The 20597-nt window shown below is 41.9% G+C and overlaps 1 protein-coding gene across 2 annotated transcripts; it reads right to left on the bottom strand.

Moving 5' to 3' along the window:
• Positions 1 to 1544: 1544 nt before the first annotated feature.
• On the bottom strand, positions 1545 to 19199 carry znf395b (zinc finger protein 395b). 2 transcript variants are annotated; one of them, XM_085770116.1, is made up of 10 exons: positions 19104 to 19199; positions 16268 to 16437; positions 15541 to 15704; positions 15342 to 15454; positions 8896 to 9095; positions 8663 to 8763; positions 7449 to 7743; positions 3967 to 4062; positions 3564 to 3670; positions 1545 to 2441 (listed from the first exon to the last, which is right to left on the bottom strand). In XM_085770116.1, the coding sequence occupies exons 2-10, from the start codon at positions 16388 to 16390 to the stop codon at positions 2330 to 2332; spliced, it is 1311 nt and encodes a 436-aa protein (XP_085626242.1). In that variant the 5' UTR covers positions 16391 to 16437; positions 19104 to 19199; the 3' UTR covers positions 1545 to 2329. The 2 variants fall into 2 exon arrangements, with proteins under 2 accessions (XP_085626242.1, XP_085626244.1); XM_085770118.1 differs by having other exon boundaries at positions 7449 to 7740.
• Between the last annotated feature and the right edge of the window lie 1398 nt (positions 19200 to 20597).

The raw sequence follows: 20597 nt of genomic DNA, 5'->3' as shown, positions 1-20597 counted from the left end.
GCTGTTTATTGCTGGTCTAAGAATCCAATTTTCTGCTTAAGGCACTTAATTAATTCAACACGAAAGGATGTAAAATTGGTTTTCTGGACTTAAACTCAGCAAAACTCTGTGTCTCTACTCAAAAAAACAAAAAGCCTTGATACCATTTCTTTATTCTGAGTATTGACAGAAAAAAAATGTCCTTTTCCTGTCTCTTGCATTCTGATTTTGACCATTAAGTGGAAGTCATGAATGCAAACATTGCAAGTGATAAGTTTCTTTTGCTGCGATGAGCAGCAGGGTGGCAGGCTGCCTCCGCTTCCTCCCAGTGGAACAACACTGTCCTCTAGTGTTGGAGCAACAAACATGTTGCCATTAGATACTGACTTGGGATCAGTTCTGACACGTCCTCTGTGATATTTAATGTAATTCTGAGGACATTTAACCGTCCATCACATTGTAACAAAAAAATCATATTTGTCACCAATTTTTTAAGTGTCTGTTCGAAATGATTGGAGTTGAGAGAGGGGCTGAACATTTGGTTCTTACCAATACTATTTGTCCCTCTCCAGAAAAAAACTGCAAAAATAATTAAAATTCAATATAGATAAACATTCATAAATTGGCACAATTCACATCACTTATTATAAGTGAAAGAATGAAAGCATTACAAGCCGTAAGTGAACAAAGAACAATCAAATTTAAAGTGAAACAAAAGCTAGAGCATATACTATTTCAAAATGTGATGTATTTAAAATCAGATTCTTCAGTGTGATTGGATCTTGAAGCTGCTGCATTAATGCACCTGCTCTCTCAGTTCCGACTTGAGCTCCCTTCTCCTCTAATATTTTCCACACGGTTCCTAACTTACCGTGTAATTATGGGAGTGAGGGAGCAATAACTAACAGAGTCACTAAGGTGGAGCTCAGGAGCAAAAAGGAAACTAATCCCGGGTCAGCTCTTAAACATTAAACATCTGCAGAGCTGTTTGTGTCATTTTGTACTAAAGGGCATAAATCTGGAAACCTGCGGGGTCATTGGGTGTGAAACGCACCGTAGGAGAGGAGAGAAGGTCTTTTAATGACACCAGCCCTGAAAACCATCTTAATGTACCGTTTAAGAACAAAGGAATAGGATGAACTGCGCATGTTAACTCTGGCTGTTATGATCCAGTTTCTGGTCATTTGTTCTGCCATCAGGATATTTTCATAGGTCACATCCATTTTTTTTTTTTGCATCTTAATAGTGTTAAATAGTGTTTGATTAAGAGATGTAATAATGTATGCATACGAGTGTGTGGGTAATTGCAGTGTGTGTGTGTGTGTGTGTGTGTGCGCTTGTGTGTGAAAATTGTGCACATGCATGTGTGTGTGTGTGTGTCAACCTCCACACAAAAAATGAATTTGTGAATACAGTGTACATTTCAGACCACATTTATAACATTATACCATTGTTTCAAGTCTTCATATAAAATGTGTATAGAGAAAACTACAATAAAATAGTTTGCTATTTCTCTTGTGGACTGTCATGCAGAAGAAAAAAACAAAACAAAAACAAACAGCCTCTCAAATTCTCAGTGCTTTTAATGTGTCTGACAATATATTTCCTCTCTTTTTTATTGCTATTACAAACTCTTTCTCCTAATGCTAGACCCACTGCTATGACTCATAGCTTCGTGGGTAAAACCTTACAACACTGGTCGTATGCCAACAACATGGGCAGGAAGGAAATCCATATCATGGAAGGATCTTGGTTGAGTCAAACCAAATATAGCTTATTCTTGTGAGTTTATATTCCAACAAAGTGCCAAAAAACATGAATATTCCAAAAAAGAAAAGAAAAAAATCAGCCCAATACATGGGCTGAACACGACGATAAAAAAAAAAGTATAAAATACTTGTATGTAACTCAAAGCACACAATATAATGTACATCATAACCACTGTGTAACCACTGGAAGAGAGGGTTGGAATAAAGAAAACAGCCAAGTAGCAGTCTAATAAAATGGAGCTACAGGGGCAGTAATATGACCTTTGGATAACGTAGGAGAATATTGTAGGCTTAGCACATCACATGGTCAAAGTCAGTCAACAGTTAGCACCATCGCAGACTTCAGTTCTCAAGATCAAGTTACAAAGATACAGAAAATTTATTTTGCATTCCTTTAGGAAAGAAACAAAACAGGCTGAAAGTAAAAAAAAACACATGTAATAAAAGAACAGTTGTTTTTCTTGATGGCTCCCAGGCCCTGAATTATCTCCTCTTCTTGATAAAAGTCTCTTTTATCACTTATTCATCAGGCCACCTCTCTGTCTCTTAACGCTCCCTCCCTCGTCGTCACGTAGCTGTTTTTAGTCAGGGAAGCGCTGGCAGGCTTTTTTCCAGCGACAGGCGGTGCACCACTGGTCCTTGCGCTCCACCCCGTACACCTTGCGGCACTTTTTGGCCTCCCCGCGACCCTTCCTGCAGATGGAGAGGCACAAATGGTGAGGAGATGCGATGGCGCCGACACACACATTCTTAAAGAGATCTATTTATATAAAAATGAGAGCGAGGGGAGAAATAGACTGATAACAAATGAAGAGATGATTGAATCAATTTTTTATCTTCCCTAGATGAACCATGGAGATGTGATTTTAAAGACAGTCACCCTGTGAGGGATAAAGTGACAACCTGGAGGAGACTGATAGTGGACAGGACTCAAATCAATAAAGCTTCATTTACACTTGGTGTGAAAACACAAGACACCCTCCCGATAGCTGCTGCTGCTGCTGTGGCCTGATGCTTAATCTACATCTCAGCTGTCACATCTCAGAACAGCAGCATATATAACCTGCATATAACCTGTTATCACTCCCACAGTGATTGACAGGTCCTTTAAAACAAGAACTGAGTTATTTTTTGTTTCCTCTGTTATTTCGAGTTTCCAAAAGTTTGTTTACGACAAAAATGTTGGAATAAAACATGAACAATTTAATGGTTTTTTGTCCATTTCACAGCTCCTTGAAATGGAGATTAAAATTTGATAATGCAAATCAGCAAAATATGATGATTAGATCCAAGTCATAATGATGAATTTTCATCAACCGCTGAATCACAGCCACAGGTCTCCTGAGAGATTGAGATTTGGGTAAACAGAAGCAAATATATATTTATTTATGGCATCCATCCAGGTGTAGAAATCGTAAACATTATTATGGGAGAATGAATAATCCAAACCTCAGTAGTGTCGGAAATATTCTCTCTAACACAGTGGAAGTAAAAATCCCAATAAGAAGTACTGGCAGCATGTTTACATGGTTAGCTTTCAGATTGAAGGATTTATGGTCTATGTTTTATTAACCAACAACAACTATTTGATGGGTTACCATATCTGTTTTGATCAAATAATTAATGTTATGCCAAAATTCAAATGTATCAGTGTATCAGTGTATGACCAAACACCAACAAAACTATTGACTTTCCCATCAGCCTCTGCTATACTTAGCATTATGCAGTTAGCGGTTTATCTCACAGCTGAAGACTGTTGGTAAAAAAAAAAGTGAGACACTGATCAGTAACAAACTCAGGTTTGTGAAGTCTCACCTGAAGGAGCAGTGAGTGCGGGAGGGCGAGGCGCTCATTGGCTGCAGCCGGTTCTGTTGGAGCCACTGTTCCCCAACACTGACGGACCGACAGCGTGGTTTTACCATCTGAGGAGATACGATGACCACGGATTAATGAAAACAGTAGGTAGCATCAAGTAACACAGAGTAAATACAGTAACAACTGTAGTGACGCACATGGTGGACAGTGAAGCAATTGTATGTACTTAAGATACAGTGGGGGAGAGCCCCTTGTATCATGAGACGTTTAAATTAAATTAACTGATCTATAGCATACTACCAATTAGATACTGTCATAATAATATCAGCAGATCATTCTGGTAATAAACTGAAATCAAATCTAAAGTGAAGCACAGAAAGAAGCTTAATGGCAGTAAACCTACGGGAGTGTTAGTCTGGCCCGAGGCGGCGGCGCTGGGTGTCCAGCCCTGGCAGCCGGGGCTTCTGGGTGACACAGATACCTGGATGGGGCTACAGGCCTTCAGACAGAAAAGAAGAAGAGACAGCACATGACTTAATATGTCTGAAGGTCTTTAAACTGTATGACATTCAATTTCCTGTGAGGAGCAAAAGAACATTTCTTTTTTTTTTTAATATAAAACCATTCAAACCTCCTCTGACTGATGTCTTGGCCACTTGGGGGCAGAAGAAACCAACTGTCAATCTGTAACAGGCCGTAACACCTCTTGATATGGCTGATATGTAGACCAACACGTCTAGTACAGCTACATACTGTGTCTCCCAGATTGTGTTGTGGTTTGTGGATTATGTTTTCTGACCTGTGGCCACAGGTGAAGCCGATATTCACCCTCCTGTTTGCTGTTTTAGTCGTTGGCGAGCTGCTTCATACTCCACTGTGTTCACTGGCTGTTTGCTAACTTTGTCTCTCTCTGTGGCTCGGTGCTGTCCAGCCAGTGCGGGGATTTTTTTTTCAAAGCTTTTCCTCTTAAACAGTTGCAGATGTTGCTGACAATGACACCAGAGACAGCAACCACCTCAAATTTCCCTGAATGGGACAATAAAGTACATTTTATCTTATCTTATCTTATCTTATCTGTAGGTTTTACAATATTATACAGCAGCTTAAGCTTTAAAGGGATAGTTCAACATTTTGGAAAATTGGCCCATTGCCATACCTATAGTTTTAGAAGTAGGTTTGTTACCTTTAATTGTCGGTGCAACCCTGACCCTAACCCATCAGGGTAGTTTTTCAGCAAGCAGGCTCTGAATTTGCCTTGAAAACAACTCCGCCTCGCAACTCTCACGGTAACAACTTGTCCACCAGAGCGTTTTGGAGTTGTTGGATTGTGTATTTGATGAGTTTGATGAGGGAAACCAAGAAATCCCATTAGCCTCCGTAGCGTAGCTCTGAGCAGCTCACGGCCCTGCTCCGCCGTTCTAAAAATAGCTTGCACCGACAATTAAAGGCAACAAACCTACTCCTAAAACTATATGGCGATGGGCCAATTTGCCAAAATGTTGAACTATCCCATCAAGGATCTCACGTTTTCTGTTCTGTGTGATAAACCTATGTGACACTGTGCTACTTTGCCAATACTGCACTGTTCATTATACACCATCCTCTTATAGACAATATTTATTTACCGGACAGAAAATTAGTTAAGATGTTTTATTGTGTAGTTTTACAGCTCAAACTGATACAGAGTTGTTGCCACAACGATAACCAGCAGCCAGCTCATCCCGACCATCTGTCAGGCTCCACGACTCCAGCAAACAAATTCTTAAAGTTTGTCCTCCTCTTTCTGTCCATTTGCTGTAACTAACAGGCAAAATGAAAAATGTCATGACATTAAATCTTTTCCTGTGAAGTTGTTCCCATTCCCTCTGCTCTACTTCTCCTTCCTGTGCAGCCCTGGCCTCTCTGAACAAAGCACATGCCTACATTCCTAACACCCCGCCCCCGTGGAAGGGCAAGTACATGGAGAAAATCTGTACACGTCGAGTGATAACCCTTTGGAGTGACTGTACCTGGATTGGAAACAACAATTTTTTTTTGCTTTGTTTTAAAAACCACAGAGTCTCGAGCAGCCGCGACACACAAAAACACTGACCCACAATCCAACACGCACCACTAGATTTCTGCATCCATGAGGAAACTAAAGACAAACATGGCACAGCATCTGAATCACGTGCAAAATCGCAATTATCATGGTTGTTTTAATATATTTTTTTTTTCAAAGTTTAAAGGTTGTATCAATTCAAAGTGAGCATACACAAATGGCCATCGAGTACAACTCCTCTGGAAGAATTCATGTAGTGTTTTTCTGCCTTTTACAGGCTGCTTTGAGTCTGGTCTCCTTAGGGGAGCGAGCAAGCCGACAGCTTAGTCTCTCACTGTCACAAAGCATCCATTTACATGCTCAGTGGTACAGGGTAAATGCAGGTCACCAGTAAAATGTGCTGCTTTGTGATGCATAAACAAAGTTGTAGCTCATTGGCTCGTTAGAGGGGTATCTGCATGGGGCGCGCCGGGCGAGGAGGACCTCTGGAACAACACGGTGTAACATGAGACGTCTGCGCACAACCTCCAGTAAAATTATGGTAATTCAAGTCCTTTTTTTTTCTTCTTCTATTTAGCAGAAAAGGGAAGCTAGATACATCTGTTTTTGTTTTCTTTTACAGCCTGATTTCATGGAAAAGATGATTGAATTTGGAAACTGATGTTTGGAAAGTAAATTCCTGTAGTCACACATTAAATCTACGCCTGACATTTAATAATTCATGCTAACAAGGGCCGTGCTGTCTCCTTTCATCGCTCTCAAAACATTTCTTCCTTCCCCAAAATACAGCTCGGTTCCAGGGAACTCATATTCTGGGAAATAAACAATTGTTTATTGAAATTTGAGATTGATCAGTGCCAATAGATCGATAGGTAGGTACTCTGTGCCAAAACTCAATATAACCTAAAACATTCCCAGAAATAAGACAGAGTGAGGAGGATCCTCTCAGAATCATCTTCCTATCAGGTTTGAAACAGTATTTAGACAGATGACAAGGCATTAAGAGAATAATCATAGAAAACCGGGACAAATTTAATTATATGTGGTTCCAGGTTTTCCAGCTGGTGGAGCACATTTACATCCACCCACACTACACTAATTAATCACCTGGTCAGCCACATGAATCAGACCAGTAATAATGAAACACATTTACTAGTTGTGGTCTGTGCTATTAGCTAGATGAGACAAATGGTAATGTTGGACATTAGGCTTGATATCACTCTCATGCATCATGTGGCCGATTGGCTTTGCTTAAAGGGACAACGAGGAGTTTTGGAAAAGCGAAACGTTTCCACACTACATTTATGAGCCTCCGCGCGCACCGTGAAATTCTTTGACCGGCGCAAGACAGACTCATGTTTTCATTCATCAAGAATTAAAGTCAGAGGTTCGAAGACGATCACATACCGTCGTAGTTCCGACCATAAACAGCGATTCTGCGGCGTTATTCTCATAACTCGCCGCAAAACTGAAAGTAAAAAACGCTGGTCGGCTCGACCAGCATTTCCGCCACCACTAATAATAACAAAATAACGATGGAGACAAAACGATATATTTATCGAAAATGGGCCCATTAACAAGTGTGGGTAGCGTAGATTCATCTACATTAACATGAGACTTTTTTTATAACCAAATAGAAACTCCTCATTGTCCCTTTAAATACTGCAATTATATGGGCAGATATTGTGATTTATAGCATTTATTGGCAGCCAAACATTACATAATGTCAAAAATGAGTTTGGATCTAAACTATTATAAACTGTTATATAAACTGTTTGATAGTCTTCACAGTCAATAACAGGCCAAATCCCCTCAGAAACCGAGAGCAACGCTGCTGCACCCACCTGATAGAGATGCTCTGAGTGGATCTGCCAAAAGCTGCTGGGGGCCGACTGGCTGAGCGGACTGGGTCTACTCGGGCCGGGCCCAGAGCTGGAATTGGACCTGGGCCTGTGAGCCGGGGGGATCTGGAGCCCTGAGGCCGGCGGAGAACCACAGGAGGCCCAGCTGAGATGAGAGGACGAGGCCTGGCCCAGAGCCTGCTGGGAAGGGGCAGGAGCCGAGCTGGCATCCACCGTCTCACAGGAGATCTTGGTGTAGTAAAAGTCCTCCTCCCTCTGGGACTGGTCTGATCCACTGCTGTGTGTGAGGCGGGAGAGACAGACAAGAGAGACAGAGTGATTTGTTTGTTTGGAGCGTTACTGAAAGCAGCACTCTCTCTGTCCCAGATGTAAAATCTCAAAAATGTTTCATCACTTCCCCTAACCAAGTCAGAGAAATCAGTCGGTAAAAAATTCATCCCCTCTTGTTTTTTTAATGTTATTTTTCAACTCAGAAATGTTCCACTGTGCAGACCTGTCTGGTTTCCACTACAGCCCAGACTACACTGGAGAAACAATGTGGACATGAAGCTTAAAACCTACGCCATGCCCCTGAAGAAATCAATTGATACAATCCCCCCAAAAGAAATGATATATAGATTTTAATACACTTCTAAAATGTTACTGTATTACAGAAACTGTACTTAACATAATGCACTGTAAGGAATACTACAGCTAAGAAGACTGAAATCTGTCTAGTCAAATAATGAATTACAGTTCTTGATTTAAATCTTAATTGTACATATACACAATACATTTTTAATTTCAACCATCTTTAGCTAGCTAACAGCTGAATATACAAGACACACTTTTGTTGTCTTCCCTAATTCCAGTTGTTCAAATTCGTAAAAAGTCAGTAAAGAAGCAATTATTGATGTTAAAATAGTGGCGTGCTGCCTTCATGTTCTTCTAGTTGTTCAAAGTTGAGCATTTTTATCATCCTATGTTACTGGAGAGACTGTGGTGCAGTTTCAAGGGGTGGATGGAAAAAAAAAAAACAGTCTCTCGCCCCAGGCAGTCTCTCTTTTTTAAAAAGTAAAACATGTGGGAAAGGAGGTTGGGGGAGGGAGGGGAAGCAGTAGAATAACAGTAAGACTTTGGCAAATGAATCTAAACCGAAGTATTGTTTCAACACTTGCTTTCCCTATGATTAATACGTAGCTGAAATGTCGGCTCACCCCAGATGCAGCACACGGATGTGTCGTTTTATTCCGACTGAAGATGTTAGCACCTTGCCACAACTGGGCCACAGACACTTGTACACACCTCTGAAAGAGCTCTGTGAGGAAGACAGAAGAGAGAGAAACGGCAAAGGTAAAGCACGGGATGGAGAGTAAAGAGAAACCTAGAAACATCACAGAGGCTTCTGATGTCACCGCACTTGTGTTTACATTTTCAAGGCAGCATGTACCTTTGGCTTTTTGGCATTAAGCTCGTCTCCCTGCTCCAGCTCCATGTGCAGGCCGTCGTCGGGGCTGCTGTCCATCTCGGTTACAGACGGCGAGGGGGTGGGGCTTGCGTTACCATGGTCCCAACTCCAGTAGCCACTGCTGCCACTGTCAGAGAGCTCGCCGCCACCGCACTCCATGTCAGCTGACGACGATGAGCCAGCTGGAAGAAAGGAGGGGAGGGGGGGTCACTGTAAGTTTTTATCTCAGTGACCTATTTCCCCTCAGGATTGTAATGATAAAAAAATTCTGAAAACAACATGTGCGATGTGTTTTCACCCTAAAAGTGGAGACGCCGGTTTGGTCCTGCACAACCCTGCCATTAACAGCTCACTGTGGAAATGATACCTTTATGGTTGAGATTTCAAACATTCCCTGCGTCTTTGTGATGAAAATAGACGGTGTGCGTTTGGGACTGCTCTCTGCTGCGTCCTCTCTGCCCATCCTACAGAGAACAGCAGGTGTCCCACACCGGTGCCAAGGTTGTGACGTGCGTCTCTTTACTGAGACAGTTTTACCACCGTTTTACTCCTTCTGTTTACTCCCACTTTGCTCCATCCCCTATTTAGTCATATTTTGTTTATCGCTCTGCCAAGAAAATTCAAAATAGCACCTTTAAAAATAGCACATCGTCTATTTTTTTTCATTCGGCTAAATAAGCTTATATTAATTAAGGTTAAAGAAGTAAGATACAATATGAAAGTTGTTGCCAGAACTTAACATGCTCATCTCTTTGCTACTTTTAAGCTAGGCTATGTTACTTTACTTTACTGACTACTGTCACTGTGGTACTTGTAGTATTATCAAAGAAGGTTAAGAAGCAAGACGCCCACGACGGGCACTAGGAGAGCAGTAGCACATGACTCCAATGGGAGAAGTGAACACGAGCACAGATTATTATATTATCACCAAAGTAAATATTTGACAAATTTTTCACAAACCACATCTCTTCTGAACATTATGACATGAAAATGGCAGATTTCAGACGGACACGTCATTGTTCAAAACCTGTCTCTGTCTCAACAAAACAATTGCAAGATTTGGCTCAGATCTCCTAGGCAACGTCAACTAAAGTTCGCTAATTTTCGTAAACTAATTTTCGTAATGCTAAATATGACTGTTAGTTGTGTAAATATTTATCAACAATTGTTATCATAAGAAACTATAGCTCACTTTCCTCTACCGACAACTTTTATAAATCCATACACACACACGTTCACAACACGAGGTGGGGGCACAGGTGACCACGCCCACTTAGGAAACAGGAAGTGTACCATTTCATATCATTGGCGCAGCTTGTAATGAGCCATCTTGTCATAGTAGAGCAGTGATCCTCACTATTTTTTTCACAAGAGCCACATTGGCAGTGCAAAATCAAGGGGAGAGCCACTTTTGCAACAACATACTAAGTCACCTTTGCAAATGTGCATTTCTACATATAAATTGGACATCCCACAAAAAAAGAAATAACACAGCCAATACATTTTCATTTAAGACCATATTTACCTTAATACTGGATGAGCCGGAAGTCTGGGCATGCATGTCCATGACTTTCCAGTGTAATAGTAGTTTGTTGTTGCAATCACAGTGAGGGGTTTTTGTTAGGTTCATGACATACAGAACAAATAAAAAAGTCGTCCCCTTGTCTTGAATTTTCTGTGTTCCATCTTGTATGCTTCCTATATTACACCTGCTGTTTGCCTGCTCGCCCCTCTCTGGTAGTCTTCGTGCTGATTTTTGTTTGCTGCTTCCTCAGACGCATTTTCCTCACCCAACTCCACAATGTTACATACACTGTGTGTCTGTCGTCTGTTTTTTGAGCTGGTTTATGTCCTTTTTCTTGTTTAAAAACGTCATCACCTGGCTAGCGAGCTAACGGAGCTAACGTAGCCTGCGGTGTTGTGGCCCTACTGGTTCTAATAACTGGTTAACGGTGGCCAGAACAAGCTGCAGATGTTTTTGCGCTCCCTCAGCAGATTCGTCATCAAATTCACAAACATACACAACATATTACCAGCGAGGTTCAAGCCACAATTCACATCTACCGCGCGAATATGCTGCTAGTGAGTGCGCACTCAACAGTTTAACGTACAGCCACAAACATGGAAAAAAAAAATAAAGTGGAGAAAAAATAATCTCACATATTTGCGTGGAGCGGGACTCGATCTCGCTTCAGCAAAACCAAGTTACACCACTAACCATCCTGCCTACCTCTGTGACCACTCAAGCTCACAGGTGACAGCCGCTTTCACTGATATCAGTCCAATTACGTCACTAAGCACATGTAACGTTTGACTCGACTGATCTGAACAATGGTAACAATCGGTTTTGCTTGAAATACACCGGACAATGCCTCGTGTTTATTGTTCTCTTTCCTCCAGTCTAAATCAACATATTCAGCGCTACACTTCTCTACCTCCGCACAACACTACAACACTATGACAAAGCCTGTCGTGTTTGAGAAAGTGATGGAACTAGCTCGGAAATACGGTCAAAATACGCGCGAACAAATATGTAACAAAAGCGAAACACTTGAGCCACTGCATGTGTACATGGGTGAAAAGTTACGAACTAGAGCATTTAATCACATTACTGGTATTTGGGGGTGGGGGCGAATATTTGTGTAACTTACATTTCTTTACACTTCTCTACAGATCTTAATAAACGCACAACGTATTTATTGGCGTAGCATAAAAGAAATGTTCACTTCAATCGCCGTGGTTCGCGGAAGAGATGTTACCTGATCTACCCTTTTGCCTGCCTTTGGCTATGATGGCGTTCAAGGGAACAGGGCAGCGTCGGACGTCGGCCATAATCGCCCATGGACCCAAAACTGTTTAGTTCGTCAGTTTTTTCTGTGAAATGTCAAATATTTTTAATTAAAATGTATACCTTTACAAAGGGCATGATAAAATATGTCGGCACACGAAATCTAAAGCATCAGACCATTCATAAACACATTTCAACAAACGAACTCACGTCCGACCTGGCCCAGTTCACCTTGAACGCATCATATTCACCGCAGCCAGAAACAGCTAGACTCAGAGCTAACTTCCACCTTCTCTTCCTCGAACCACAGCGACTTTAAATGTACATTTCTTTTAAATGCACGCCAAGGGGGGGGGGGGGGGGGGGGGGGGGGAAAGAAAAGGCGAGAACAGGAAAACGAAAAGAGGGGTAAAATAGAACAGTATTGTATTGAACAGATGGAAGTGGTATGCAACAGGAGAAAGTGCCCAACATCGCCCCCCACTCCGTATACCCATGCCTCGGGTGTGACCCCCCGCCGGGTCCGTACCCGCCATGCCGTACAACGGGTAAGCAGAAACAAAGGGGGGCAGAAAAAAAAGGAAAAAATAATAAGGCAAGATAAAATGTGTGGTAAAAACAAGAAACCATATATGAAAGATAAGGACAAAAAACCCTGTTGTGTGGGTTGTTTTTTGTTTTTTGTGTGAAGGAAACAAAAAAAAAAACAACGTGCCCGCCCACCAAGCCCCCGGCCCCAGTGTGCCCGTCCCGCTTTATTGCTCCCGCGCCAGCGTGCGCACGTGCTCCTTACCCCCCGGGACCCACGCCACCGCTATGCATAACCACCTCACAGTAATAGAAGTGTCAAGAAATGTCAGTACACAACACCATTCCAATACAGTAAATGAGATTACAAAGCAGTCGACTTTACACCCATGAACATACCATCAGATGGCACAAGTGTATCGCTTTGATTTACATATTGTTGAGCGTATATTGACATATTCGAGCTAGTTCATCACTGTCTCAACCCACGCTTTGTCAAATTGTGTATGGTTGTCGGGAGAAGTTGAACGCTTGAATATGTTGATTAGACTGAGGAAAAGAAACAAAAAACACCGAGTCATTGTCCGTGATTTCAAACCACCGATGGTACCCGTTTGTTTTCAAGATCCCTCGAGTCAAAACGTAACCTGTAGTGACGAAATTGACTGATATCCAGTGAGCGGCTGCACCTGTGAGCTAGGTGGCTCACAGAGTAGACAGGTGGTCTAATGGTGAAATTGGTTTTTGCTGAACGAGATCGAGACCCGCTCCAAGCAAATATTAATGATTATTTTTTTCTCCACTTTATTTTATTTTTCCAAGTGGCTGTACGTAAAAATACTGTTAGTGCTCACTCACAGCAGCATAATTCGCCGCGGAAGATGTGAATTGTGGCTTGAAACTCGCTGGTATATGTTGTGTAAGTTTGTGAATTTGTGACGAATCTGCTGAGGGAGCGCAAAACATCTGCAGCTGTTCAGCACCGTAACCAGTTAAATTAGGAACCAGTAGGGCCACAACACCCGCAAACGTGCGCTGAGGTCAAGTGTTGTAAACAATGGCACATGGCTGCGGGCTGCGTTGCCAGGTTTGACAATGCCCCCTTTAGGGATGACCTTTTTTTTTTTTAAATTCCACTTAAAACACTTCCTTTCACCTTCATTATTTGGGTGAAAGTAGGGAGAAGTATAATTCGGATGTTTGCGTTTTTGTAGTCCAGTGTTGTATGTTTATGTAGCACATTTGAAAAAATGTATTGGCTGTGTTACCACATAGGAAGCTACCATGCGAGCCACCAATTATAGCTTGACGAGCCGCATGTGGCTCGCGAGCCGCGCAATGAGTAACACTGTAGTAGAGGATCTTTGGTATTTATGTCAAATGCTAACATGTAGCATAGCAGAGGCACAAATCTATGAAGTTGACTCAGTGATGTCACTTAGGCTACACGCAGCAGCATCAAGATCCACCTACAGTTTGCTAACACAAGCTAAACATAGTTAGCTTTAACTGCTATAATGTTTACACCACAATAGCATCACAACCTGTGACTGCACTCAATTGAGCAACATTGAGTTTTATTGCTAAACAAAAGATGGATATTGCTCTGTAACTAAGACTGCTTCCTTAGCTTAGCCTTAAAATAGCAAAGAGGTAAAGCTACAGCCACGATATAGCAAACAAAAATGTCACCACTGTGGTTACTTGTGTACTAACTCTGTAACGACTGATTCCTCTGGGTGTTTTCTAGTTTTACATAGAGCTTTGCATTTCCTCTGGACCCCCCATCAGGCCACTGCATGAAGAAAGAAATGTATGAATCTACATATTAACAAATGATTACTGCTTAACCCTGCAAAGCTGATTAATACTATAACCAATAAAGCCATGAGTAACAGCCAACAGCTCATGCCCTTTTATCACTGATGTCTGGTGGTGATGATATTTATTTTATTTATTTAACCTTTATTTAAAGCAGAAGTAAGCGATCCGGTCGTTTTGGCTAATGCTGCGTTCCAGGCAGGCTTTTGAAACCGTAAATTACAGCTTCAAGTCACGACTTACGACTTTGTAGCGTTCCAGGCAACACACTCATGTTTTTCCGACCTGTTTTACCTGTGAAAGTCACTATAACGGCCACTCGTAACTTCCGACCCGTGAACTCGTACCAGATCAAACTGGTATGACTTCACAGGTCGGAAAAACACGAGTTACGAGTTGCCTTGAACGCACCATAACGTCTTGTCAGCCGACGGAGTTAGCAGCCCCCGCCCTCGTCATGGATCTATTGGTCCTCGTCCCTACGTCACCACATTCACGGCATCCCTTGGCTGCACCGGGCTACACACACACAGCCCTGCATGCCGTTCTCTCTCCTCATTGGATAAAACTTGTAGGATACGAGAAAAGTTTTCTCCTCGGCTCAGAGCAGAGCAGAGTGACTGACAGACCCGTGTTTCTGTCCAAACACTCTATGTAAGTGATTTCTGTCGGAAGATATAACTATTTAAGACTTATATTAACACAAAAATATCGCTTACTTCTGCTTTAACCAGGTGAAGCTTATTGAGATGTAGAACCTTTTTTCAAAAGTGACCTGGCCAAGAGGCAGCAAAATCACAATTACAAGGAGTAATACAATACAATAGTTCAATAAATAAAAATAAAATTAAAGGGACAACGAGGAGTTTCTATTCGGTTATAAAAAAGTCTCACGTTAATGTGGATGAATCTACGCTACCCACACTTGTTAATGGGCCCATTTTCGATAAATATATCGTTTTGTCTCTATCGTTATTTTGTTATTATTAGTGGTGGCGGAAACGCTGGTCGAGCCGACCAGCGTTTCCTTCGTGGCGGGTCATGAGAATAACGCCGCAGAATCGCCGTTTATGGTCAGAACTACGACGGTATGTGAACCTCTTTGAACCTCTGACTTTAATTATTGATGAATGAAAACATGAGTCCGTCTTGCGCCGGTCAAAGAATTTTACGGTGCGCGCGGAGGCTCATAAATGTAGTGTGAAAACGCTTCGCTTTTCCAAAACTCCTCGTTGTCCCTTTAAATGATCAGGGATAGATTAAAGGAGGTGCAACATCATATGAGACAGACCTGGTACAGCATCTGTCTGTGGAGGACTCTGGATCACAGGGCTGCAGGACAGACTGGTCAGCACCATGGCGGCCATGATCTCATCCATCTCCACGGACTCTGGGCTGCGGAAGCTGAAGACAAGATACGATAACATAACATAAGACTGGTGTGATAAATCTCCACATTCACACTCTTAACACTGTTAGCGACCCCTCACCTGTATGGAGCTGATGCATTCCCCAGGTGGACTGCGGGTCCCACAGTCTGCAGGGGGGCAGCCAGGTTTCTCCAGCCTGGCTCAGCCTCCCTCTGCAAGTGAGCCGATGTTTTGCTCTTGTGATGCCCACTCTCCATGAAAGCTTTGTTAGTCTGCACACAGCTCTGTGGACACACATGTAAACAGAGGTGGTAAAATAATAAGGTCCAAGTTATGGTTTTTGTGCCATGCATCACCCCTCCAGACACGGACAGACATACTTTGTTGGGTTAAGCTGTTTACATGGGACTTTGAGGACCTGCAACCGAGTCTTGCTGTTGCCATGAATAAAACAGTTAAGAGAATATTTCCTGTCCATCTGTGGCGTCCTGGCGGCCGACGGCGCGATCTGCCAGTGAAACAGTATGAAAAGGAAGTGGCTGCCAACCTCTGACCAGGTAGTATATTACATCTAACACAGTGGAAGGAAACTATGACCTCATTTGTGAGAGCACAGAAACTGTGAAGAATGCTTGTTTTCTTATCGTGACAATGCACCTGTTATGTGATGCAAACCTAATATCAGCAATCTGCCCGCTAGTGACAAGTTTTAGAACGTTTTACATGAATTAATCAGAAAATAAATGCCAGAAAGTGGCAAAAGCATGGATATAACACCATAATTAACAAATGCATAAAGAAATATGTGTTTTCTGAACAGGACTCTCATCCCCCTCAGTCAACTTACAACAGTGTGCTGCATGTCAGGCCCATTGTTGATGTGTGTTGTCGTAGAGATGCAGGTCTGCAGTCCCGACGGGCAGGCTGCCGTCCCTGCTCCAGCTCTGTGCTCAGGTCCCATAGCTGCCATGGTGCTGCTGCACACAATGAAGGGACCTAGCACAGCGTCGCTCCCTCCTGCAGACAAGGCAACCAGTATGTTTTTTTTAGAGAAATATTACCAACAGTGACTAGAAGAGGATTTAGTAATGAGCTTTGATACAATTGTGAAACTCAAAAGAGGAAGTTTTTTTTTAAGACTGGTCAAAATCACTCACAAAGATAGTCTGACTTTTAGTCTCTGGTTTTCCCAGAATGCAAATAGCATCTTTCATCCGACCATTTCTGGCATCGAAAGGCCCACTTAAAGGGAAGTTTACACCTCTCGTTGTCAACGCACACTTTCTGTTCCATGTCTGCGGCTAAAGCCAAGGTACCCATCGTTAGGATAAAAAAAAACAAAAAAACAAACCCAGATGACATCATCAGGGTTTTTTTTTTCAGACTTGATAAAGCTTCCCCAGAATGACAGGACAAGTATACAACTGTTTTCACTGTTTCCTCCTAATGATGAGTTCTGTGTTAAATTGATGGGGTGCCCCTTTGAACTGAGAGTTTGCTATAGTCTTATATAATATTCCCCAACTGTCCTACAGTAAGTTTCATTTTCATGTTTGCACAGCTTCCTTCCTAAAAGCATGAAGCTATGAAAGTAGATGGTTACTTTAATGTCCCATGGCAGCAAATGATAAATATCAGGCTTCTAATGATGAATAAATGTGTCAATCTAAGGTGAAAGCAACTTTGCCAATGAGTAAGCGTTGACAAACACACCATGCACTCACACTCCATCGTGCATCTGTGCCTGATAGTGCAGAGGAAATACATCACATGGGATTTGAAATTATAGCTGGAATTTGAAGCTAACACACAGACTTGTGTGGATTTAGATTCTGTCCGAAACGAAATCTTGCTGTGGTTTTGTTATCAACTCTGTTAACGCTGATAACACGTTCCGCAGACATAATCTGACGTTTGGGTGCATTCACTGTGGCCTGTAGCCCATAGAAGTAAAATGGGGGCAATGTTGCATTCATGACACACAGGAAAAACCCTGATTAAAAAGTCGAGCAGCTCAAAGCAGTGGCTTTTTAGTGTTAACCATCTTTAACTGACCATATTTCAAGTTGTAATATAATCTTTTACTGTTTCACTACATGTTTGGTGTTTCCTGATTAATCTTGTTGGCTCTGATCCGCTTTTTGATGGACTGCAAATAAGTCAGCTACTCACATGAGTGCATTTGAGGTACCACTGCAGAAAATATAAATTATTTAAATATATTCTATCAATTTAGTAAAACAAAAATACCAATTATATTGTATTTTTAGATTTTCAGATATGGGGATTTACTGCTTTTCCCATTTTAACGTTGTTGAGCACTGAATATCTTTACATTCTAGAGATAGGTCTAGGGATAGTTTCACTATTTTATGAAAAACTTGGTTGACCAAAACTTTAATTTACAGATTCATTGATAATGAAAATAACTGTTTGGTGCTGCCTATAATAATAATAATAATAATAATAATAATAATAATAATAATAATAATAATAATATTTACATAATACATATACATAATAATATTTACAAATATTATTCGGAAAATGTATTCAAAAATCATGTATAAGGAAAATTGAATAGGCCTATATAAACTGTTAAAAGGTAGGTTGACAGTTACATAAACACAGGACTTAAACTGATTTACATTGTTTATAATAAGGCTATTTCAGGAAGAAAATTGGGCTTACCTTAGTGGCTGTAATTGTTACAATTATAATTAACCTTTATGACAGAAATGTAGCCTACTGTTAAAATGAATGAAGTGAAGTGCAGGCCCAGTCCTTCAAATCCTTGAAAGCCTTCTTCACCTAACGTTATTTTCAACAACGAAGCTATAATCTCCCAACTCTCTCCCTTGGACACGAACGCAGCACAAAGCCCGATTTTCCCCACCTTTCCACCAATCACCACCGAGCTTCGGTAGTAAACAAGCGGCACAGTGTGGGCGGGTCGCCGCCGCTGATTGGCGGAGCCCTTATTTTCAGTCACACACCTCCTTTCTGACAACGTGTTGAGACACGAGCTTCGCCGGGAGGGTCTGAGCTGGTCGAGGGACTATCGCTGAAAATAACCTCATTTTGGACACAGAGTGGAAGTAAAAAAGCACTTGAAAGTGAAATTACACACCGTGCAGGGTTTAACAGGAAGATATGCCTGCAGTAGCCTATGAATGATCGGTAATAACAACACAACTGCCGACAATAATAATCACGTCATCCACCCACTGATGTAGTGGACGTAAATGCAGCTGAAATCATATTTATAAATGCGCACATAAGTCGCTGACGTCCTACCGAAAATCGCGCATTTCAATAGAGGCCAGTCTAAAATATTGAGTGTTGTTGTTTCCTTGTGGATGGTTTAACTGCACAATTGATCCAAGTTACAGACGAAGACTGAGATTCACGGGAAGCAGGTCACACTTTCACAATTTCATACAATTTACAGTGTTTCTGGTGGCGGCTGCGATGCGTTTGAGGATATTAACAGAGCAAGAAGTCACAGTTTATCCTGCCTCAACTAGGCTACATCACTGATCTCCACCCGGCAACGGAGATTGAGATCGGGAGAACCCCCCCACCCCTTCCTCCCTCTCTTTCCCTCCCCCCAGATAGCCTACCATCGCTGCAAAACAGAAACATCGACCCTAACTAAAATAATATGTATTTAATGGACTCACTCGGTCGCTGGAGACTGGAGACCTCTGGTCCTGTCTGTCCCGTCGGAGCGGGGTCGGGTATAGCTGCCTGGCTGTCCCGCCGCTCGCCGGCTCTTCTCAGTCTGCCGGCCGGGGGGGGGAAAAAGGGGGTTGGTCGGTCGGTCGGTTACGCGCCTACGTGTGTCTGCTTGGTGGACCAATGCCGGGGGTGACAGCTGGGCAGAGCGCAGAGATATCAGCCTGCAGCGCCGTGCACAAGAGGATGATCTAGGTGAGGGGTTACCAGAGCAGCAGCAGCGGCAGCAGCAGCAGCAGCAGCATCCTACTCTGTCTGACTGTCTGTCTGACTGTCTGTCTGTCTGACATACACACACACTAATCTGCACCATTATTGTGATGTATCACAGTCACATGAGCAGCAGAAATGGTGTCTATGTTTTGGTGTCTTCCTTTTGTAAATAAAGACATAACATAAACATTATTATTTAACAGTAATTTTACATATTTTATTTGGCATACAATTATTAGTGCACACAAGCTATAATATGAAATATAGGCATGTTAAAGATATAAAATATAGCTATTAAACTGTAGGCTGTTTAAATATTATGCAGACACTGATCTGTCTTGGTTTTATTTTATTTTTTTTAAATAGCACAAACGCAGATCAGTGATTGGACACCTTCAAGCACCATTAATTGTTTTTAATCAAATGCAAATAGGTCAGGCCTAATAAAAACCGATGACTCCATGGTGGGCCTATAATACAGCATGTCACCCCCCCAACTGCATATGATAAATTGCCCTCATGGAGATCAAACACGACTTTTTATGAGTGTCTCTGTGCCCACGCCTCAGTGTGTGTGTTTGAGAGACCGGATTAGTGTTGGCTGTCTGCAACCTTCCCACCAGACATCTAGTCAGCAGGGATTTGGGGGTCTGAGCACTGACACAGTCGAGAGAGAGAGAGAGAGAGTAACCCAATCCTAGTCCCAATCTGATTCCTAGACCAGACTGAATTCCTTAGCCTACCTTCATATTTCATTTCATGATGACACCAACCCGGCAGGCTTCTGGTAGTTGCTCTGACTGGTTGGACTGGTTGATGTTGATGATATATATATATCATTAACAGCCGAGCAGCCCTGAATGATTTTAACTAGACATTAATTGCTTTTGACCAGTGGGTACATGCTGGAGTTAGTTTAAATAGATTATAGTGTTTTTCTTACAGTTTGGTTGAAAAAATTGGAGTCAAAATTTGGACAAAGGAAGTTGAAAATTTAAGTCATGTCAATTTGAAGTCACAAAATGAGTTATCCTCTATTTCAAACAATACCACCATAGCTTAAATGAGTCAAAAGGTTATAATGGAAAATTACTATGCTAACATGCATGTTAACATAGTAATTTTCATCAGCATGCTGATGTTTTGTGGATCTAATATCTTCCATATTCATCATTTTACAGTAGCTTATAACATACTTACACTTGCCAATTCAATTAATTGTGTGT

The sequence above is a fragment of the Trachurus japonicus genome, chromosome 24 (assembly GCF_045865225.1).
Source record: "Trachurus japonicus isolate A0001 chromosome 24, Traja_1.0".
Taxonomy (NCBI): domain Eukaryota; kingdom Metazoa; phylum Chordata; class Actinopteri; order Carangiformes; family Carangidae; genus Trachurus; species Trachurus japonicus.
This window is presented reverse-complemented; position numbering and strand designations above follow the sequence as displayed.

Coding starts and splice junctions, on each gene's coding strand:
- znf395b (XM_085770116.1), bottom strand. CDS start 16,390: ATGGCAGCTATGGGACCTGAGCACAGAGCTGGAGCAGGGACGGCAGCC. Junction 8,764..8,895: donor TTAATGCCAAAAAGCCAAAG/GTACATGCTGCC, acceptor TCTTCCTCACAG/AGCTCTTTCAGAGGTGTGTA. Junction 4,063..7,448: donor ACTCAGAGCATCTCTATCAG/GTGGGTGCAGCA, acceptor TTCTGTCTGAAG/GCCTGTAGCCCCATCCAGGT.